General features: G+C 48.3%; 1 protein-coding gene across 2 annotated transcripts in view; it reads left to right on the forward strand.

The window, feature by feature from the left end:
- Calr3 (calreticulin 3) overlaps positions 1–23,513 on the forward strand; it is a 26,673-nt gene extending 3,160 nt beyond the window's left edge. Inside the window, exons 3-9 of one of the 2 annotated variants that reach the window (NM_001012212.1) lie at positions 3,262–3,465; positions 6,954–7,048; positions 17,951–18,139; positions 19,860–19,955; positions 20,924–21,055; positions 22,502–22,594; positions 23,307–23,511. In NM_001012212.1, coding sequence (NP_001012212.1) covers positions 3,262–3,465; positions 6,954–7,048; positions 17,951–18,139; positions 19,860–19,955; positions 20,924–21,055; positions 22,502–22,594; positions 23,307–23,444 — 947 coding nt within the window. In that variant the 3' untranslated portion in view covers positions 23,445–23,511. Of the gene's footprint in view, positions 1–3,261; positions 3,466–6,953; positions 7,049–17,950; positions 18,140–19,859; positions 19,956–20,923; positions 21,056–22,501; positions 22,595–23,306 lie in introns of both variants that reach the window. The other variant, XM_039094712.2, reaches the window with a different exon arrangement.
- Positions 23,514–23,526: the final 13 nt, after the last annotated feature.

Consider the following 23,526-nt stretch of genomic DNA (forward strand, 5'->3'; position numbering starts at 1 on the left):
ACAAACAAACAAACAAAAAAAAAAAAAAAAAGTAGGGCTGGAGAGATGGCTCAGTGGTTAAGAGCACTGACTGCTCTTCCAGAGGTCCTGAGTTCTATTCCCAACAACCACATGGTGGCTCACAACCATCTATGAAGGTATCTGATGCCCTCTTCAGGTGTGTCTGAAGATAGCTACAGTGTACTCATATACATAAAATAAATCTAAAAGAAAAAAAATATGCCACGTTTGTATTTTTGGACAATTTGGGGCTGTTTGATCGGTTGGTATATTTTGAGGCAGGTCTCACTATGTAGTCCTGACTGTCCTGGACTTGCTGTGTAGACCTGCCTGATGTCAAACCAGAGGTCTTCACCTCCGCAGGTCTGGGTTTTAAGACACAGGCCACTTCTTTTTTTTTTTTTTTTTTTTTTTTTTTGGTTCTTTTTTTTTTCGGAGCTGGGGACCAAACCCAGGCCTTGCGCTTCCTAGGTAAGCGCTCTACCACTGAGCTAAATCCCCAGCCCCAAGACACAGGCCACTTCTTACCAGCCACATTGGTCTTGTTCTGTTTTTAATATTTTAAATTATTTATTTTATGTGTAGAATGTCTTGCGGGCTTGTGGGCTCAACTGCGGTGGTGCCTAAAGAAGTAAGAGAAGGGTATTGGATCCCCTGGAACTGGAGTTACAGCCTGTTGTGAGCCACCATATGGATGCTGGGAATCAAACCCAAGTCCTTGCAAGAGCAGTCAGTGCTCTTACTGCTGAACCATCTCTCCTGGTTTTATTTTATTTTATTTTTTGAGATAGGGTCTCAATATGTATCCATGACTGGCCTGGAATTCACCATGCATCTGCCCTAGCTTCCAGAGTGTTCGAATGTGGCACTACATATGCACAGTTAAACCATCTTCAAGTAGCAAAGGAAAACAAAGAACTGGCCATCACAGCTCACGCCTGTCATTGCAGCACTCTGGAGGCACTGGCGGGAGGATGAGGGGTACAAGGTCATTCTTGCGGTTCTGGCTGGCTGTATGTCAACCTGACACAAGCTTTGGTCATCTGAGACAATGGAAGCACAATTGAAAAAAATGGCCCAGTAGGAGACTGGCTGTAGAGACCCCAGTAGGACTGGCCTGTAGAGGCATTTTCTTAGTGATTGATGGGGGAGGGCTCAACCTATTGTGGACAATGTCACTCTGGGCTGGTGGTCCTGGTTTCTATAAGAAAGCAGGCTGGACAAGCCGTGAGTAGCAATGGCAGTAAACAGCATGGCCTCTGAATCAGCTCCTGCCTCCAGGATCCTGCCCTGATCTCCTCTCATGATAGACTATGACCGATAAAACAACCCCTTTTCTCCTCAAGTTGCTTTTGGTCATAGTGTTTATCACAGAAACAGAAACTGACTGAAATACTTGGTGAAATGGGGAGTTTTAGGGTAGCCTGGGCTACATGAGACCCTGTCTTAAAAAGCAGTGCTGTGTTTTCTTCAGCAGCTATGCAGCCTTCATTGTATATTTTTGCTCTGTTAAGGAAGCAAAATCAAGCTTTTGCACATTATATCTAGATGTGTGTGGTATATGCACAGGTGCATTCAGGTGTACATACCCACGAGTGACTGAGGAGATCAGAGTGGATACCTGGTGTCGGGCTCTATCACCCTCCTCCTTACTCTCTAAGACATGATATCTCACTGAACCTGGAGTTTGAGTGATGGGCATGGAGCCCCAGGTTCCTCCAATCTCCACCACACAGGAACGCATGCACGCACGCACGCACACATACAAATACATACATGCACACACTCACACATGCACACACATACATACACACACTTGCACATACATACACACATGCACACATAGATACATATATATACACATGCACACACAAATACATATATACACATACATACATACATGTGCGCACACACACACACACACACACACACACACACACACACACACACGGTGAATTATAGGCATGCAGAGCCACATCTAGCTTGTTCTGTTTTGTTTTGTTTGGTTTGGTTTTTTGAGACAGGATTTCTGTGTGGCCACCACTGCCCAGCTTTTAGGTCTTTCTTAAGTGTGCCCTAGGGATTGAAACACAGGTCCTCTTCCTGCCACCCCGGTGAGGACTCTCATATCTTCAGCCATCCCTCCAACCCCTGCCTTTTAAGTGCATGTGTACATGCCAAGACACATGTGAGGATCACAGGACAACATGCGAGGGTCAGTTTTCTCCTTTTACCAAGCTCAGACTTGGCAGCAAGTACCTTGACCTGCTGAGACATCTCATGGGCATATTGTGTTGATTTTGAGATAGGGCTTCATGTAACCCAGGCTAGCCTCAAATTGCCATGCACCTGAGGCTGACTTCAAACTCCTGACCCTCCTGTTCCTTCCAAGTGCTTGGATGTGTTCCATCGCCCCCGTTTTATAGGGTGCTGGGAATGGAACCCCAGGCTTCACGCATACCAGCTGACCTTAAAACTGAGCCACATCCCCAGGGAGGCAGTTTTGTAACTTAAAGTGTGCCAGTGGCAGGACTGAGGGTGTGCCTCGGAGAGAGCCAGTGCTGAGCATGTGCCAGGGCCTGTGTCCCATCTGTCCCCAGTATAAAAAACAACAGCAATTCAAACTAAATGACAAGCTGGGAGGTGTTGGCAAATGCCTTTAATCTCAGCACTTGGTGGGCAGAGGCAGAGGCAGATAGATCTCTGAGTTTGAGGACAACCTGGTCTAGAGAGGGAGTTCCAGGACAGCCAGGGCTACACAAGTAAACCATGTCTCAAACAAAATAAGAAACTAGTAAGAGAGTGTTTTCGTAAATTAGCTCTCTGTGTGTGTGTATGTATGTGTGTGTGTGTGCATGCGTGTGCACATGTGTCATCACATGCATGTAGCAATTAGAAGACATCTTTGGGAGTTGTCTCCCTCTTTCCACTACATGGGTTCCCAAGAGTAATCAATCAGGTAGTCAGGCTTGGCCGTAAGCGCCCCCCCCACTGGGCCCTAGCAAAGCTTGCATCGTGTGTGTGTGTGTGTGTGTGTGTGTGTGTGTGTGTGTGTGTGTGTGTGAAGCGGAGGTTCCTGGAAGCAGAGAGCCTGTTGGTGGTGCGCATGTGACCCACTGAGTGACTTGTGCACAGCTCAGTACAGCAGCTCAGTGCAAACAGGACGTCTGTTACTGGGGGTCAGTGGGGACGTGAGCTGGAGGTCCCTACAGGATGTTGAGTGCACTGTCATTCTGACTCATGCATGCTTTCTGTTGGAAGGCCTGCAGACCACCCAGAACAGCCGATTCTACGCCATCTCTGCAAGCTTCAAGCCATTCAGCAACAAAGGGAAGACCCTGGTAATCCAGTACACGGTGAAGCATGAGCAGAAGATCGACTGTGGCGGTGGCTACATCAAGGTCTTCCCGTCTGACCTGGATCAGAAGAATCTGAATGGAAAGTCCCAATACTACATCATGTTTGGTAAGTTCAGCAGGGGAAGCCAAGTGTTTCCAACATGACACAGAGGCTCTGCTGACTAGACTAACATAACAGCACTGAACCTAAGGTTTATAGCCCTGTTAAACCAACCAATGCAGGCTGAGCATTCTCAGACCTAAAACCCAAAAAGCCTTAGACTTAGAGTGTGATAAAATATATATAAATATATATATATATATTTGTATATGTATATGTATATATGTGTGTATATATGTATGTATACGTGTATGTGTATGTATATATGCATATATATGCATATATATATTTATATTCATTTAGTTTACATGAGTATGTGTGCATCTGCCTGGGTGAGTTTATGTGCAACATGCCATCGCAGATGAGTGTAGAGACCAGAAATGGTTGTTGGTTCCCCTGGAACTGGAATCACAGGTGGCTATGAGCCATCGGGCAGGTGCTGGGAACAGAACCTGGGTCCTTTGCAAGAGCAGCAAACGCTCTTGCCCACTGGGCCATCTCTCCAGCTCCAGTGACTTGAGGAAGTCAGCTCTTTGCTTCCTCCATCTGAGCTCAGCCCTTCAAGCCTGATGACAAGAGCCTTTGCTTTCATGGCTGTCTCACGCAGCTGTGTGTTGGATATGAAATCCAGGGCCCTGCACACACTGACCCTGATCTACAACCTCAGCCCTGAAACTCGTTGAGCGCTGAGACCACATTTAGCCAGGCACACACCTGCATTCACACACATACACACACTAAAAAAATCTTTTTGTTAGGATGTCTCTGTGTTGTTCAGACGATCCTGGTGTTTACTATGTAAGCCAGGCTAGCCTTTAACTCACAGAGGTTCTCCTGTCTCTGCATCCCAAAGCTGGAATTAAATGTGTGCACCACCACGCCTGGCTAGAAAACATCAAATTTTGAAGCGGGTGAGATGTTACCGCCAGGTAGTAAACCTCTGCCGTCCCAGCACTTAGGAGGGGCAGCAGGAGGATTGGGACTGTGGTGCCATCCTTGCCAAAGAACAAGACCTTGCCTCCAGGGAGCCAAACGGTGAGATGGTCTGAGATTTCAGTGGGGACACTGCACAGATGAAGGCAACATATATATCCCAAGTGACAAACTCTGGCATCTAAAGCACATCCAGATTGTCAGGTAAGGGATGGTGGACTTTCTGGTTACTTCTAAAAGTGTTGCAAAGCTTAACATATTTGAAGTGTGGGGCTAGAGAGATGGCTCAGTGGTTAGTTGACACTGGCTGCTCTTCCAGAGGATCCAGGTTCAATTCCCAGCACCCACAACTTGAGACTGTCTGTAACTCCAGTTCCAGGGGCTCTGACATACAAACATAGAGTGCACATAGAACAGCAATGCACATGAAATTAAAATAAATACATAAACACTTTTTCTTTTTCTTTTTTTCGGAGCTGGGGACCGAACCCAGGGCCTTGCGCTTGCTAGGCAAACGCTCTACCACTGAGCTAAATCCCCAACCCCTACATAAACACTTTCTTATGAGAAGAAGATTTGAAGTACAAGCTGGGACTGGGCTGAGTTGGCAGGGTGCTTGTCTAGCATGCAGGAGTTCTGGCGTCCATCCCTAGCATCCTGTGACTAAAGCACGTGTCTTCCCAGCTCTTGGGAGGTGGAGGCAGGAATTTCAGGCCAGCCGGAGCTTCAATGACACCCTGTCTCAACATTCCCAAAAATGTAGAAAATAAAGACTGGGGAGATGGCTCGGTGGATAGCCGTATTTAAGTTCCGATTCTCAGAACCTACATAAAAAGCCAGACGAGCTGTATGGGCCTGCAGTCCCAAGCCTGGGAGGCACAGACTGGACGATCCTGAGAGTAGCTCGGGCCAGTCTAGCTTGAAAGGTGCAGCTTCCAGCTCAGTGGGAGCCCTGCCTGCTTCACGGGCATACAATGGCAACTGATAGAGACAGCTGCAGTCCCAAGCCTGGGAGGCACAGACTGGACGATCCTGAGAGTAGCTCGGGCCAGTCTAGCTTGAAAGGTGCAGCTTCCAGCTCAGTGGGAGCCCTGCCTGCTTCACGGGTATACAATGGCAACTGATAGAGACAGCGGGACGTCTTCCTTTACCACACTCAAGTACACACACACACACACACACACACACACACACACACACACACATACACACACACACACAATAATAAATCCTTTGGGCTCTGTTGAGGCCCAGGTGGTGAGCGCGTGATTGGCTAGTGTAAGGGCCCCTGGGTTCCATTCCTAGTACTGTAAAAAAAGCAAAAGAACAAAGCACAGAATGCCTTAGTTCTTTTTGTGCTTCCTTTTTATTTGTTTCCTATCTCAGTTCTTTTTTCTTTTCTTTTTTTTTTTTTTTTTTTTTTTGGTTCTTTTTTTCGGAGCTGGGGACCGAACCCAGGGCCTTGCGCTTCCTAGGTAAGCGCTCTACCACTGAGCTAAATCCCCAGCCCCTCAGTTCTTTTTTCTTTATTTGGGTTTTTTGGTTTTTTTTTTTTTTTTTTGAGACAAGGTTTCTCTGTGGAGCTCTGGCTGTCCTACAACTCCCTATAGACTGGGCTGGCCTCGAACTCAGAGATCCTCCTTCCTCTGCCTCCTAGTGCTGGGACCAAACATGTGTGACGCCACCACCTAGCTTTGTTTCCCATTTTAAAAAACCATGTACACTTGGGAACTGGAAAGATAGTTCAGTGGTTAGGAGCACTTACTGCTCTTATTGAGGACCCAAGTTCACCAACACCTACAACTCCGGATCCAAAAGCGCGTGCGCACACACACATATACACACAGAGAGAGAGAGAGAGAGACAGACAGACAGACAGACAGACAGACAGACAGAGACAGAGAGAGAACAAACAAACTTTAAATTAATTATTGTTGGCAGTGGTGAGTGGTGGTACAGGACTTAAATCCCAGCACTCAGGAGGCGGAGGCAGGTAGATCTCTGAATTCAAGACTGGAATGAGGACAGCTAGGGCTATACACAGAAAACTTGCCTCAAAAACCCAACAAAGAACAGTTCTAATAATTATCATTTATGGAAGGCTTGGTGACATGCGGGTCAGAGGGCAAGATGCAGCCATTTCTTTCCGCCTTGTGGTTGGTTCCCAGGGATTAAACTCAGGTCCTCAGCCTGGATGGCCAGCAACATCTCCTGCACCCTCTCCAGCTTACTGTGTTGCTTTTGGAGTCCGGTGCGTGACAGGGTGCCCAGGCTGGCCTGGAATTGGCAGTCTTCCAGCTCAGCCTCCCAGGGCTCTTGTGGGAGTCTGACACAACGTCCCGTTGGCCTTGTTCCTCATTTGTGCTGGTTCAGTTGAATCCAAGGTGACTTTGGCAGGAGGGAGCTGGTCACCAGAGCTTTGCTTCAGTGTCATTTGAACTCAGCACCGTCAGACAGATGAAGCTACTGTCCCCTCGGAGGGGAGGATGCCTGCTCGAGTATGGGAGAAAACTGACAGTACATTTTCTTCCTCCTTCCTCCTCCTCCTCTTCTTTTTGTAGGACCTGATATCTGTGGATTTGATATCAAGAAAGTTCATGTTATCTTATATTTCAAGAATCAATATCATGAAAATAAGAAGTCGATCAGATGCAAGGTGAGCACTGATGCCACAGGGAGCGGTGCTCTCTGCCTGCCCCTCACCCCTTCCTCCATCTCTCTCCCCTTTACCCTCCCTTCCTTCCCCTTTTATTCTTTTTTTTTTTTTTTTTTGGAGCTGGGGACCGAACCCAGGGCCTTGTGCTTGCTAGGCAAGCGCTCTACCACTGAGCTAAATCCCCAACCCCCCATTTTATTCAAGTTTTATTTTATTATTTTAATTGTGCGTGTGCATATGCATATGTGTACAGTGTCCACAGAGACCATAAGAGGACATTGCGTCCCCTGGAGCTGCCCAACATGGGTGCTGGCCACCACGCTCTAGTCTCTGTGAGAGCAGAATGTACTCTTAGCCTGAGCCACCTCTCCAGCTCCCACTTCATATAGGGAAATAAACAATTCATCTCCCTAGATGATCAGCCTCCCACATGTGCCTCGTGCCTTCTGCATGATGAATGTGAAGAAAGCTGGGCATGGTGGCACTCTCCTAAGCAGAAAGGCCATAGCTTGCAAGTCAGACAGTCTTAAGATCTCCTCTGTTATCTTAGTCTTTGTCCTATTGCAGTGAAGAGACACAAGGCCCAAGGCAACTCTCACAAATGAAAGCATTTGACTCGGGATAGCTTATAATTCCAGAGCTTTAGCTCCTTATCAGCATGGTGGGATTGTGGAGGGAGCAGAGGGGGAATGCAGTGGGGAGAATGCGGGGTGGGGGCCATGCAGGGAGCGTGGAGGGAGCATGGAGAGAGCATGGAGGGAACATGGAGAGAGCATGGAGAGAGCATGGTGAGAGCACGGAGGGAGCATGGTGAGAGCATGGAGGGAGCATGGTGAGAGCATGGAGGGAGCATGGTGAGAACATGGAGGGAGCATGGAGAGAGCATGGAGGGAGCATGGAGGGAGCATGGAGGGAACATGGAGAGAGCATGGTGAGAGCATGATGAGAGCATGGAGAGAGCATGGTGAGAGCATAGAGGGAGCATGGAGGGAGCATGGTGAGAGCATGGAGGGAGCATGGAGGGAGCATGGTGAGAGCATGGAGAGAGCATGGAGGGAGCATGGTGAGAGCATGGAGGGAGCATGGTGAGAGCATGGAGGGATCATGGAAGGAGCATGGAGGGAGCATGGAGAGAGCATGGAGGGAGCATGGAGGGAGCATGGAGGGAGCATGGAAGGAGCATGGAGAGAGCATGGAGGGAGCATGGAGAGAGCATGGAGGGAACATGGAGAGAGCATGGAGGGAGCATGGAAGGAGCATGGAGGGAGCATGGAGAGAGCATGAAGGGAACATGGAGAGAGCATGGTGAGAGCATGGAAGGAGCGTAGAGGGAACATGGAGGGAGCATGGAGGGAGCATGGTGAGAGCATGGAAGGAGCATAGAGGGAGCATGGAGGGAGCATAGAGGGAGCATGGAGGGAGCATGGTAAGAGCATGGAGGGAACATGGAGAGAGCATGGTGAGAGCATGGAGGGAACATGGAGAGAGCATGGTGAGAGCATGGAGGGAACATGGAGAGAGCATGGTGAGAGCATGGAGGGAGCATGGTGAGAGCATGGAGGGAGCATGGTGAGAGCATGGAGGGAGCATGGTGAGAGCATGGAGGGAGCATGGAGGGAGTATGGTGAGAGTATGGAGGGAGCATGGAGGGAACATGGAGAGAGCATGAAGGGAACATGGAGAGAACATGGAGAGAGCATGGTGAGAGCATGGTGGGAGCATGGTGAGAGCATGGTGAGAGCATGGAGGGAGCATGGTGAGAGCATGGAGGGAGCATGGAGGGAACATGGAGAGAGCATGGTGAGAGCATGGAGGGAGCATGGTGAGAGCATGGTGAGAGCATGGAGGGAGCATGGTGAGAGCATGGAGGGAGCATGGAAGGAGCATGGAGGAAGCATGCAGGGAGCATGGAGAGAGCATGAAGGGAACATGGAGAGAGCATGGAGAGAGGATGGAGGGAACATGGAGAGAGCATGGAGAGAGCATGGTGAAAGCATGGAGGGAGCATGGTGAGAGCATAGAGGGAGCATGGTGAGAGCATGGAGGGAGCATGGTGAGAGCATGGAGGGAGCATGGAGGGAGCATCGTGAGAGCATGGAGGGAGCATGGAAGGAGCATGGAGGGAGCATGGAGGGAGCATGGAGAGAGCATGGAGAGAGCATGTTGAGAGCATGTTGAGAGCATGGAGGGAACATGGATAGAGCATGGTGAGAGCATAAAGGGAGCATGGTGAGAGCATGGAGGGAGCATGGTGAGAGCATGGAGGGAGCATGGAGGGAGCATGGAGGGAGCATGGAGGGAGCATGGAGGGAGCATGGAGAGAGCATGAAGGGAACATGGGGAGAGCATGGTGAGAGCATGGAGGGAGCATGGTGAGAGCATGGAGGGAGCATGGTGAGAGCATGGAGGGAACATGGTGAGAGCATGGAGGGAGCATGGTGAGAGCATGGAGGGAGCATGGAAGGAGCATGGAGGGAGCATGGAGAGAGCATGAAGGGAACATGGAGAGAGCATGGAGAGAACATGGTGAGAGCATGGAGGGAACATGGAGGGAGCATGGTGAGAGCATGGAGGGAGCATGGAGGTAGCATGGTGAGAGCATGGAGGGAGCATGGAAGGAGCATGGAGGGAGCATGGAAGGAGCATGGAGAGAGCATGAAGGGAACATGGAGAGAGCATGGAGAGAGGATGGAGGGAACATGGAGAGAGCATGGAGAGAGCATGGTGAAAGCATGGAGGGAGCATGGTGAGAGCATGGAGGGAGCATGGTGAGAGCATGGAGGGAACATGGTGAGAGCATGGAGGGAACATGGAGAGAGCATGGAGGTAGCATGGTGAGAGCATGGAGGGAGCATGGAGGGAGCATGGTGAGAGCATGGAGGGAGCATGGAAGGAGCATGGAGGGAGCATGGAGGGAGCATGGAGAGAGCATGAAGGGAACATGGAGAGAGCATGGAGAGAGGATGGAGGGAACATGGAGAGAGCATGGAGAGAGCATGGTGAAAGCATGGAGGGAGCATGGTGAGAGCATGGAGGGAGCATGGTGAGAGCATGGAGGGAACATGGTGAGAGCATGGAGGGAACATGGAGGGAGCATGGAGGGAGTATCGTGAGAGCATGGAGGGAGCATGGAAGGAGCATGGAGGGAGCATGGAGAGAGCATGAAGGGAACATGGAGAGAGCATGGTGAGAGCATGGAGGGAGCATGGTGAGAGCATGGAGGGAGCATGGTGAGAGCATGGAGGGAACATGGTGAGAGCATGGAGGGAGCATGGTGAGAGCATGGAGGGAACATGGTGAGAGCATGGAGGGAGCATGGTGAGAGCATGGAGGGAGCATGGAGGGAGCATGGAGGGAGCATGGAGGGAGCATGGAGAGAGCATGAAGGGAACATGGGGAGAGCATGGTGAGAGCATGGAGGGAACATGGAGAGAGCATGGTGAGAGCATGGAGGGAACATGGAGAGAGCATGGAGAGAGCATGGTGAGAGCATGGAGGGAGCATGGTGAGAGCATGGAGGGAGCATGGTGAGAGCATGGAGGGAACATGGTGAGAGCATGGAGGGAGCATGGAAGGAGCATGGAGGGAGCATGGAGAGAGCATGAAGGGAACATGGAGAGAGCATGGAGAGAACATGGTGAGAGCATGGAGGGAACATGGAGGGAGCATGGTGAGAGCATGGAGGGAGCATGGAGGTAGCATGGTGAGAGCATGGAGGGAGCATGGAAGGAGCATGGAGGGAGCATGGAGGGAGCATGGAGAGAGCATGAAGGGAACATGGAGAGAGCATGGAGAGAGCATGGAGGGAGCATGGAGGGAGCATGGTGAGAGCATGGTGAGAGCATGGAGGGAGCATGGTGAGAGCATGGAGGGAGCATGGTGAGAGCATGGTGATAGCATGGAGGGAGCATGGAGGGAGCATGGAAGGAGCATGGTGAGAGCATGGAGGGAGCATGGAGGGAGCATGGTGAGAGCATGGAGGGAGCATGGAGGGAGCATGGTGAGAGCATGGAGGGAGCATGGAAGGAGCATGGAGGGAGCATGGAGAGAGCATGGAGAGAGCATGGTGAGAACATGGAGAGAGCATGGTGAGAGCATGGAGGGAGCATGGTGAGAGCATGGAGGGAGTATGGTGAGAGCATGGTGAGAGCATGGAGGGAGCATGGTGAGAGCATGGAGGGAGCATGGAGGGAGCATGGAGAGAGCATGGAGAGAGCATGAAGGGAACATGGTGAGAGCATTCAGGGAACATGGAGAGAGCATGGAGAGAGCATGGTGAGAGCATGGAGGGAACATGGAGAGAGCATGGAGAGAGCATGGTGAGAGCATGGAGGGAGCATGGTGAGAGCATGGTGAGAACATGGAGGGAGCATGGTGAGAGTATGGAGGGAGCATGGTGAGAGCATGGAGGGAGCATGGAGGGAGCATGGTGAGAGCATGGAGAGAGCATGGAAGGAGCATGGAGGGAGCATGGAGAGAGCATGGTGAGAGCATGGAGGGAGCATGGTGAGAGCATGGTGAGAGCATGGAGGGAGCATGGTGGGAGCATGGAGGGAGCATGGTGAGTGCATGGAGGGAGCATGGAGGGAGCATGGAGAGAGTATGAAGGGAACATGGAGAGTGCATGGAGAGAGCATGGTGAGAGCATGGAGGGAACATGGAGAGAGCATGGAGAGAGCATGGTGAGAGCATGGAGGGAGCATGGTGAGAGCATGGAGGGAGCATGGTGAGAGCATGGTGGGAGCATGGTGGGAGCATGGTGGGAGCATGGTGGGACATGACAGTATTAGTGCAGACAGTGTGCTGGAAAAGTGGGTGAGAGGTAACCTCCTGATCTGTAGATGGGGGCGGGGTGTGGCGCAGGCTCTGAGCTTGCCTTGGACTTTTGAAATCTCAAAGTCCACCCACAGTGACATACCTTGTCCAGCAACCCCACACATTTTAATCCTTCTAAACCTTTCCAAGAATTCCTGGTGACTAAATATTCAAATATATGCACCTGTAGGGGCCATTCTTAGTCCAATCACTGTACCTGCCAGACTCTTTAACCTTAACCCACGGCCTTTCCATTTCTCACTCAGATTTAGAACAAATAGTCAGGTATAGTGGCACAGACTTAATTCCAGCACTAGGAACACAGAGGCAGGAGGATCTCTCTGAGTTTGAGAGCAGCCTGGTCTACATAGTGAGTTCCATGTCAATCAGGGATATATAGAGACATGCTATCTCAGAAAACAGTGAGTGTGAGAGGGAGAGAGAAAGGGAGAGAGGGGGCGTGGGTAGGGAGAAGAGGGGTGGGACAGACAGATGCCAGACTCACATTTGGCCACACTTATCACGAGCTCCCCAACACACATGTCAATGACTGTACAGCGATGGACAGAATGCCCCTGCACATACTCAGCCCCAGAATGTGGTTTTGTTTTGTTTTTCAAATTAACTATTTATTATTTTGGCCTTTTGAGACTGGATTCCTCCGTGTAGACCAGGCTGTCCTGGAACGCAGAGATCCACATGTCTCTGCCTTCTGAGTGCTGGCATTAAAGGCATATGCCACCAGCTGATCCTAGTGGCCTTTAAGACAGACACTAGGGGGGTTGGGGATTTAGCTCAGTGGTAGAGCGCTTGCCTAGGAAGCGCAAGGCCCTGGGTTCGGTCCCCAGCTCCGAAAAAAAAGAACCAAAAAAAAAAAAAAAAAAAAAAAAAAGACAGACACTAGGATTTTCAGGTTGAAAGAGGCTGCCTAGAGCAGCCAGATCAGTGACTGAGTACAGAGACACTGCTTCAATATGGAGGTAAAGGGTCATCAAGGAAGACATGTGACCTCAGCCAAGCTCTGCATTGCAGGCACATAACACATGAGTACACACATGTGCAGGGTCGAAGGGGAAACGGAGGACAGAGTATTATTATAAGAAATTAGATATATGGGATGGATTACTAAATTTATTCTTTTTTTTAAAAGATTTATTTATTGGGGTTGAGGATTTAGCTCAGTGGTAGAGCTCTTGCCTAGCAAGCGCAAGGCCCTGGGTTTGGTCCCCAGCTCTGAAAAAAAGAAAAGGAAAAAAAATTTATTTATTATATGTAAGTACACTGTAGCTGTCTTCAGATACACCAGAAGAGGGCATCAGGTCCCATTACAGATGGTTGTGAGCCACCATGTGGTTGCTGGGAATTGAACTCAGGACCTCTGGAAGAGCAGTCAGTCCTCTTAACCACTGAGCCATCTCTCCAGCCCGTCATCTCATTTTTTAATAGATCTTTTGACTGAGACATGTCTACTCTTGACAGTATCCCCTTCACGGTTCAAAGAAGATATTGAGCATCAAAACCTCCATATGGAGTTGCTCCAGTTGTGGCAAGGTAGCCACTGGGCGAGAATTGCCCTAATTCATCTATACACAAAAACTACTGTCCAGGAAAGGATGCACAATGTGGGATAGTCGACAGCCAAGACAGGGTAAACTAGTCCTTCACAGTTCCTGCCTCACTTAAGGTCTGTCAGATGGTTCTGGGCCAGAAGGCCAAACAGATGCTGCGACATTTTGAGGAATGGGGGACCGTACGGGTAGTCAGCTGGCTCCACAAATTGGTTAAGATTTGGAAGCTATGTTTTTGTGCTCCCCATATATTCAGGTAATATTTAATTTGTTCTTGGATCTCTGACGGGGTTGAAGACTAGTCATACTCTCATAATCAAACTTAAGTTGCTTAACATTGAAGAAGATGATGTAGATTTGAAAGAATGGTTTTCAGATGGTAATGCAAGTTAAAATCAAAATATAATTCAGGTCTAGAATTGTAAACTCTTTAAGTTAAGGTAGATGTTAGAGTAATGAACCTAAATTGACAAAATTGATGGACTGGACACGATCAGTGTATATTATATCTTATAGTATACATAACTGTTATAACCATATTCGATGTATATCTGAAGGCCTTTTTAATGGACGAAAAGAGGGAAATGTGGATTTGATTTAATGATTGTATTATGTTAATCGGGTTCCCAGAAAAATTACACAAGAATCACGCATGCACGATGCTGTGGGTCCCGGCCCCCAGTTGATTCTAATTGGTAAATAAAGTTGCTCGTGGCCAATGACTGGGCAGACGGGTAGACTTTAGATTTCCCAGGCAAGGGAACCGAGGGAAGCATGTTGGGGAAGCATAAGAACCAGGCTTGAGAGCCGCAGGAAGAAAAGGCATATCAATCATGTAAGACCCAGGGAAGGGCAGTCCCAGGGGCTCTCTGACTGGGTCTGGGCTAACAAAGATGGAATATAGATTTTAGTAAGTAATAATTTACGAGTATCAGAGGAGAGGAGTTAGCTATGTAGAAGCTTGGGAGTGGTCCAGCCATTGAGCTGATCAAGGCATATTAAATATAAGGCTGTGTGTGTGGTTTGTATATGTGTGTTGTGAATGTGTGTGTTGTGAATGTGTGCTATGTGTGAGTGTATGTGTATGTTGTGGGTGTGTGTTGTGTATGTGTATGTTGTGGGTGTGTGTTGTGTATGTGTGTATTGTGTGTGTGTTGTGAATGTGTGTTATGTGTGAGTGTGTGGTTTGTGTGTGTGTGTTGTGTATGTGTATGTTGTGTGTTGTGTATGTGTGTGTTGTGAGTGTGTGTGTGTGTGTGTGTGTGTCTAGAACATTGGGCCGGGGAGTTTAGAGCAGATTAACCAACTACAGCAACACAAACGGAAGAAAAGAAATGTGCCGGGTATGGAGAGATGGCTCAATGGTTCAGAGTACCGGCTGCTTGTGCAGAGAACCTGTGTTTGATCACAGCTTCTTCATGGAGGCTTACAACCAACTGTAGCTCCAGTTCCAGGGGTCAGAAATCCTCTTCTGGCTTCTGAAGGTGCCAGATATGAGTTAAGTTATTTATTTATTGGCAGCGTTTCCTTATGCAGCCCTGGCTAGCTTGGAACTCATAGTAAAGACCACCTGTCCTTGAATTCATGGTACTTGAAGCGCCTTCCTCTGCCTCCCAAGAGTTGGGATTAAAGGTGTATGACACCACAGTGAGGAGACTAAAGTCAGCTGTGTAAGGCTGCTTTCTACGTGCTTCAAAAAGCACTTTTGTGTTCTGTCAATTCAAAGACAAATTTCCCAATAATATGAGAGCATGAACTCTCTTGTGGTGTGGTACATGAAGTCATGTGTAACATAGTGCCTGAGGTCACATGTGTTGTGGTGAGTCAAGAAGGGACCATTGTCACAGAATAGTTTTCAGCAGCCTGAGTATTATGGGCTTTCCCTATAACCCGCTGCCAGAGGATGCCCCTCTGCCTGCTTCCTCAGATCAGCGAGGAAGCTAGTAAGAGTGAAAAGCCCTAATGGGTGCTGGAGAGGTGGCTTATGGGGTGGAGAGATGGCTCAGCAGTTAAGAGCACTGGCTGCTCTTCCTGAGGTCCTAATTCAATTCCCAGCAACCACATGGTGGCTCACAACCATCTGTGATAGGATCTGATGTCCTCCTCTGGTATGTCTGAAGACAGCTACAGCATACTTATATACAATCGATCAATCAATCAATCAATAAATGCCCTAACAGAAGCTGAACGCTATGGCAAGAGAGATGGCTCAAAGGTTAAGAGTATAGAGGACCCGAGTTCAAATCCCACCATACATATGTCAGCTCACAAGTGCTTTCTTTACCATGTGGGATCCAATGACTTCTTCTAGCCGCCACAGGCATCTGTATGCATGAGTGCATGCACATGAACATTCTCTCTCTCTCTCTCTCTCTCTCTCTCTCTCTCTCTCTCTCTCTCACACACACACACACACACACACACACATACACACACACACACACACACAGGAAGCATGTATGCACACACACACATGCACATTAATAAAAAACAGAATCTAAGAATGAGAGGTTGATAAGATGACTTAGTTGGCAGAGCCACCAAACCTGACAACCAGAGCTTGAACCCTGGAACCCATGGGATAGAAAGAGAGAATTGACTTCCAAAACTTGTGGTCTGTTTTGACCTCCCTACTCTTAGGATAACACACACACATATGTGTGAACACACAGATACCAAATACACTAATACCAGATATAAATTTTTTTTATTATAAAGATCCTTCGAATCTGAATACTAGGCTTCCTGCCCAGATCCCAATGCTAGAAAGTTCCAGAATGATCCTCACAGGGCCACTGGCTTGCACCTCCTTTCCAGTACTCCAGGTTCACAGTGAAGAGTCTCTCAATTGTGAAAACCTGGAGGTGGGGCTGTGAGATGGCTCAATGGGTAAGAGAGCTTGCTGCCAAGTCTGAAGACCTGAGTTCAATTCTTGGGACCTACATGGTGGAAGAGAAAATCCAAAAGTTGTCCTCTGGCCTTCACCTACCAAATAAAATATAATAAAAAGAAATCTAGTGGCGTGGTGGTGACGCATACCTTTTTAAATCCCAGCAGTCAGGATGCAGAGGCAGGAGGATCTCTGAGTTCGAGGCCACACTGGTTTACGGAGTGAGTTCCAGGACAGCCAGGGCTACACAGAGAAACCCTATCTTGAAAAACAAAACAAAAACCAAACAAAAACAAAACCAAAACAACAGAAAACAAAAACCAACCAATCAAAGAACAGAAAACAAAAGCCAACCAATCTAAGAACAGAAAACAATCCAAGAACAGAAAACAAACTGACTTAAAGAATTCAGGGGATGTCACCCTAGTTCAGTGACTCATACCTGAAATTCCACTATTTTCTTTTCTTTTTTTCGGAGCTGGGGACCGAACCCAGGGCCTTGCGCTCACTAGGCAAGCGCTCTACCGCTGAGCTATATCCCCAACCCCTGAAATTCCACTATTAAGAAGGCTAAATGAAGGGTTGGGGATTTAGCTCAGTGGTAGAGCGCTTGCCTAGCAAGCGCAAGGCCCTGGGTTCGGTCCCCAGCTCCGGAAAAAAAAAAAAAAAAAGAAGGCTAAATGAAGCAGGAGAATAGTCATGAGTTGGAGGTGTATGGAGTGAGCCTCTATCTCACAAAAAAAAAAAAAAAAAAAAAAAAAAAAAGACAAAAGCAGGGCTCGAGCGGTAGCCCCTAGGTGAACAAGCCTGGGGACCTGACTTTGAGCCCCAGCCTGTAAGCGCAGGGCTGGGATCTGTGCTGTAAGGAGACAGTCAGTCAATATGGTCATCTTGTTGAACGCTAGGTTTGCCAAGAGACCCTGAATATGAGAATAAGTGAACAATGGAGAAACCAAACATCAGCCTGTGCCCCCCGCCCCATGCATAGAAAACAACCAAAGAAAACTTGCTGGCTTATTATATAGTGGAAAATAAGTTTGAACTTCTGGTTCCTCTGCCTCCCTGTTTCCCAAGAGCTGGCCTTACAAGATGTGAGTCATACACAGGCCTGTTGTTTTGGATGTTTAGACAGGGTCTTGGAGTAAACCAAGGCTGGCTATAGGTTCATGATCTCCTTGCTTGAGCCTCCCAAATGCTAGAAGCAGAGAGGCCTGTGCCACCCCCAACATACTTAGGTTTGTTTTATACTCCTGCCCCCACCGTGTGTGTGTGTCTGTGTCTGTGTCTGTGTCTGTGTCTGTGTCTGTGTGTATGTGTGTGTGTCTGTGTGTCTGTGTGTCTGTGTGTCAGAGGACAACTTGGGAGTCATTTTTCTCTGGCAGATTGAACTTAAGTCACCAGGCCTGGTGGAAAGTTCCTTCACCCGGTGAGCCGTCTCCCATCTTAGTTCCTGGTTTTTTTTTTTTTTTTTTTTTGGTTCTTTTTTCCGGAGCTGGGGACTGAACCCAGGGCCTTGCACTTCCTAGGTAAGCGCTCTACCACTGAGCTAAATCCCCAGTCCCTAGTTCCTGTTTTAAGGTACACACCAGACACGCAATGAAAGAGTACCTCACTGTGGCCTTTTTGCAGGTGGATGGCTTCACGCATCTCTACACCCTGATCTTAAGGCCAGATCTTTCTTATGAGGTAAAAGTCGATGGCCAGTCCATCGAGTCTGGCAGCATTGAGTATGACTGGAACCTGACATCGCTGAAGAAAATGGAAAAAACATCACTGGAGTCTAGGGACTGGGATGAGGTGGAAGGTAACAAAGCCCAGGTAGGTGAGCACAGCCTGAGGTGTGTGCTGAGAGAGCCCTTCCCCAAGGCCTGCTTGCACCAACCGTCTCACATCCAAGACCTGGACACACATTTCAAAGTATTCCAAAAACAACTTGTTTTTCTTTCTTTTTTTCTTTTTTCTTTTTTTCGGAGCTGGGGACCAAACCCAGGGCCTCGTGGATGCTAGGCAAGCGCTCTACCGCTGAGCTAAATCCCCAACCCCACTGTTGTTTTTCTTGTTTGAAACAGGGTTTCTCTGTGTGTCCCCGTCTATCCTGGAACTCTCTCTGTAGACCAGACTGACCTCACTCAGAGATTCTGCCTCTGCTTCTGAGTACTGGGATTAAAGACCTGTGCGGCCACTATGCCCGGCTGTAAAAACAAATTTAATAGGATGTTTCTTTGGTTTTGACCCAGGGTCTTTCTTAGCCCTGAAAGACCTGGGACTCACTCTGTATACCGGGCTGGTCTTGAACTCACAGAGATCTGCTTGCCTCTGCCTCGGAGGTGCTGGGATTAAAGGTGTACGCCAAAACTGGCCATTGCAGGGCTTTTGGTTTTTAATTTTAATTTAATTTTATTTATTCATTTTACTTCCTGATTGCTGCCCCCCACTCCTAGTCACCCCCTCTCAGCCACCGCCCCCCCCATCCCCCACTGCAGGGTTTTGATAGTTACAAAGATGTTAGGTCAGATGCAGTGATAGATTGCAGTGACTAAAATCAAGATAATTTGGTTCTGGCATGCAACCTTCGAACGCTCCATAGTTTAGTTCCTTGTCTTCAGATACGACTCATCTTCATTCTGTGCCCCTACCCAAAGATTAGTCAAGGCAGCAAAACCTACCATGGCCATAACGAAAAACCCAAAGACAAACAAAAGCCAGGCCGTACGCACTTGCCACTTGGTGGAATGGTAATCCACAGCCTGGCGTCAAGGTTTCTATTGGTGGGATGAAACTCTGTGAGCAAAACAACTTGGGGAGGAAAGGGTTTATTTGGCTTACACTTCCATATCACTGTTTATCACTGAAGGGACTCAAACGGGGCAGGAACCTGGAGGCAGACGCAGAGGCCATGGAGGGATGCTGCTTACTGACTTGCTCCCCATGGCTTGTTCACCTTACTTTCTTATGGAACCCAGAACTACCAGCCCAAGGACGGCACCACCTACCATGGGCTGGGCCCTCTCCCATCAATTACTAATTAAGAAAATGCCTTACAGGCTTGCCTACCACCTGATCTTACTGAGATTATTTTCTTAACTGAGGCTCCCTCCTTTCAGATGACTCTAGTTTGTCTAGTTGACATAAAAGTGTCCAGCACACTCGGAGACAACTCCAGTGACTAGGAAAAGGGCATTGTGGCAGGAGATAGGGACCTGCTCTGCTAATCTATTTCTAAGTATTTGCTGTCTAGTTGTTAGTGCCTGCCATCTTCTGTCCCAGCCCCACTGAGCATGTGTGTTCCCTAGGTTTCTCCCATGACCTACACTAAAGAATTTCCAAGGGGCAGTGAGATGGTTCAGCAGGAGAAGGTGCTTGTGGCCAAGCAGTGAGGACCTGAGTTTGGTTTCTGGAACCCACATGGTGGAGGGAAATAGCTGGCTCCAGCAAGTTATCTTCTGACCTCCACACATGCACACAAGCTTAATAGATGCAATACAAATATTTGACCAAAATTTCCTTGAACATCATGCTTTCCTTTCTGTCTTTGAAGGACTGGGAAAAGCACTTTCTGGATGCCGGTCCCAGCAAGCCAAGCGACTGGAACAGTGAGCTGGATGGGGACTGGCTGCAGAAGCCACCATACGAGGTGTGTGGCTTCTTCCTGCAGTGACTCTGGGTCCTTGGGGGTGGCCCTTGCTCCTACCCCACTTGTGTTGTTAGAAAAGGTATTCTCAGTGACACATGAGAAGAACAGGCTAAGAGTGACCTGGCAAGGCAATTTCTCTTTGTAAAGCCATGACCCACACCTGCTTGCAGACACGTGGGTAGGAAATCCATTTAGTTTTTATTCTAATGCAGTTGGTAACTGTGTCTTTTTATTTTTAAGATTTATTTAGTTTTATTTTTTATACGTGGACACTACAGCTGTCTTCAGACATACCAGAAGAGAGGGCATCAGATCTCATTACAGATGGTCGTGAGTCACCGGGTGGGTGCTGAGGGTTGAACTCAGGACCTCTGGAAGAGCAGCAGTGCTCTTAACCACTGAGCCACCTCTCCAGCCCTTTTTTATTTTTATTTTTACTTTTTTGGTAACTGTGTCTTAAGGAGTTTGATCATACTGACTTTTGAGGTTTGCTGCATTTGAAAGAATTGATGCATAGGAAATGAAGGAATGAGGAGGGCAATTACTGCAGTCTGTCGGGTTCCAGGAATGGGGACAGGGTGCTTTTCATGAATATAATTAAAAAAAAAAAAAAAAAAGCAGAGACATACGGATCTCTGAGTTCAAGGTCAGCCTGGTCTATAGAGTGAATTCCAGGACAGCCAGGGCTATACAGAGAAACCTTGTCTCAAAACACACACACACACACACACACACACACACACACACACACACACACACACACACACACACAATTGCATGGGATTTTTACCAAGTGGGAGGAATGAAAAGACTTGAATTCCTTTGCATAAAGCTTTGAGTTGCAGGGAAATTTATGGAATACTGGTCCTTGGTAGGCTAGCCACTTTAAGTAGGAAAACAAAAAAGGAAAAACAAACCAGCCATTCCCCATCCTGTGATCCAAGCTTGGCTAGAGTCTGCTTTTGTAGGATGGCCTGAAAGCTGAGGGCATCGACAAGGACGTGTGGCTCCACCAGAAGATGAGGCCCGCTGGCTACCTGACGCAGTATGACCTCTCAGAGTTTGAGAACATCGGCGCCATTGGTCTGGAGCTGTGGCAGGTGACCTGGCTCTAAGCTTTCTTTAATAGGTCTGGGCTGGCCTTGCTGTGTAACCCAGGCTGACCTTGAACTCATGATCCTCTTGCTTCAGCTCCTGAGTGCTGGGATGCTAGGCATATGCCATCGTGGTTGGCTGATTTAATGACTTGAATTTTAATGTGACCCATTTGGCACACAATTCTTTTTTCATGAGTGTGTGTATATGTGTGTATTATGCATGTGTGTGTATGGGTGCATGTGTCAGTGTGTGTGTATGTGTGCATGTGTCAGTGTATGTATACAGTGTGTATGTGTGCGATGTATGCATATGGGCAGAGACCAGAAGAGGATATCCAATGTCTGGCTATACCGCTCTTAAGAACAGGGTCTCTCAGGGTTGGGGATTTAGCTCAGTGGTAGAGCACTTGCCTAGCAAGTGCAAGGCCCTGGGTTCGGTCCCCAGCTCAGAAAAAAAAAAAAAAAAAAAAAGAACAGGGTCTCTCATTGAATCTGGAGCTAGCCTGGCATCCAGTGAGCCCCAGCATCCTTCTGTCTTTGCCTTTCCTGCCTCCAAATGTTGGAGTCATAGCTACCCGTACAAACATGCTAGCTTTTCATGCGTGTGCTGGCTGTCTGAACTCAGGGCCCTTAATGCTTACCCACTGAGCCATTTCTCCAGCCCTTGGTTTATTATTTTTTTTTTAAAAGATTTATTTATTTATTTTGTATATGAGTACACTGTAGCTGTCTTCAGACACACCAGAAGGGGACATCAGATCCCATTACGGATGGTTGTGAGCCACCATGTGGTTGCTGGGAATTGAACTCAGGACCTCTGGAAGAGCAGTCGGTGCTCTTAACCACTGAGCCATCTCTCCAGCCCGGTTTATTATTTTTTAAAACTGTATGTGTGCTGTGCATGTGCACATGTGTGCTGTGCCCATGGAGGCTAGAGGGTATCTGGTCCCCTGGAGCTGGAGTCACAGCCATTGTGAGATACCTGGTACAGATCCTATGAACTGAACTGTGGTATACTTTGAGAGCGGTAAGCGCCCTTGCCCTCAGGGCACTCCTTCCAGCCCTAGCCTGGATCTACTCACTAAGGGCCTTGTAATCTTTGGAACTTGTGTGTGGCCTTGAAGACCACATGGGCCTGACGTTTCTGTGCTTTGGGGTCCCTTTGTATAGCTGTCGCTCCTGTCAGCTGTGGGACATACAGTGGGGGTGGAGCCTGGCCTCCTGCAGTCCCAGCTAGCCTCCAATTGACGCCCACAACCCACTCTTAGGTGCTAGCAATACAAGCCAAATGGTCCAGCCTACTAAGACTGTGCTCTATCTTTGGGCCATCCTGAGCTACAGTCGGTCGATGATAGCTGATCATGGGTGTGATGTTGAGCTGAGTACCCCTGACAAGGACGAAAAGTTGTGTATCTGCCGCCACTAATGAAGGCCTGCTCCCATCCACAGGTGAGATCTGGAACCATCTTTGATAACTTCCTGATCACAGATGATGAAGAATACGCAGAGAAGTTTGGCAAGGCCACCTGGGGGGAAACTAAGGTAGGTACAAACCCCAATCCCCCCTTTTTTTGGAGACAGGGATTTGATACATAGACCAGGCTGACCTTGAACTCATAGAGATTTACCTTCCTCTGCCTCCAAGAGCTAGGATTAAGACGTGCTAGTACACCCAGCTTCCTTTAAAAAAAAAGTGTAATTATGTGTCTGTGTACATGAGGGCAGTGTCCACAGAGGCCGTTAGACTGCAGTCACACCAGATGTGAGCTGCCTAAAGTGGGTGCTGGGAATTGAGCTCCTCGAGAAAAGCAGTATGTCTAAGCCAGCCCTCTAGCCATTGTTTTTTCCTTTTCCTTTTTAGAGGTAAGGGTTTTTGTACAGCTTTGGCTGCTGTGGAATTCACCACACCACTTACGGGACTTCACTCTTATCTCTGCTTCCCAAGTATTGGGTTCACAGATGCATGCCAGCATACAGGCAGGGGTATCTATACTAGTTAGTTTTTATCTCTTTAGAGATAGGGTCCCATGCATTCCCAGATTGGTCAATAGTGACCTTGGTCTAATAACCTATGGGCCTGTATGTCAGGTGGGCACCACCATGCCCTTTTTTTCCCCTATGTTAGCTATTGAAGCCAATGCCAGGCTAGCATTATCAATCACAAGCTGTCTACCAATAGAGCCACAAGCACTATTAAATGAGCCCCAGCCCCAGCCCCAGCTCCAGCCTGTTTTATTTTTGTCCCTTCCTCCAGGGTCCAGAAAAGGAGATGGATGCCATACAGGCCAAGGAAGAAGTAAAAAAAGCCCGAGAGGAAGATGAGGATCTGCTGATGGGGAAGTTTCACAGGCACAACCATTTCAGCAGATTCCATAGGCAGGGCGAACTGTAGTCATCCCGGGTCTGCATGCTGACGACTGGCCCAGCTGCAACTCTGCATTAATACACATCTGAACGGTCACATGTCTGCATGG

Source organism: Rattus norvegicus, chromosome 16, assembly GCF_036323735.1.
Source record: "Rattus norvegicus strain BN/NHsdMcwi chromosome 16, GRCr8, whole genome shotgun sequence".
NCBI lineage: Eukaryota > Metazoa > Chordata > Mammalia > Rodentia > Muridae > Rattus > Rattus norvegicus.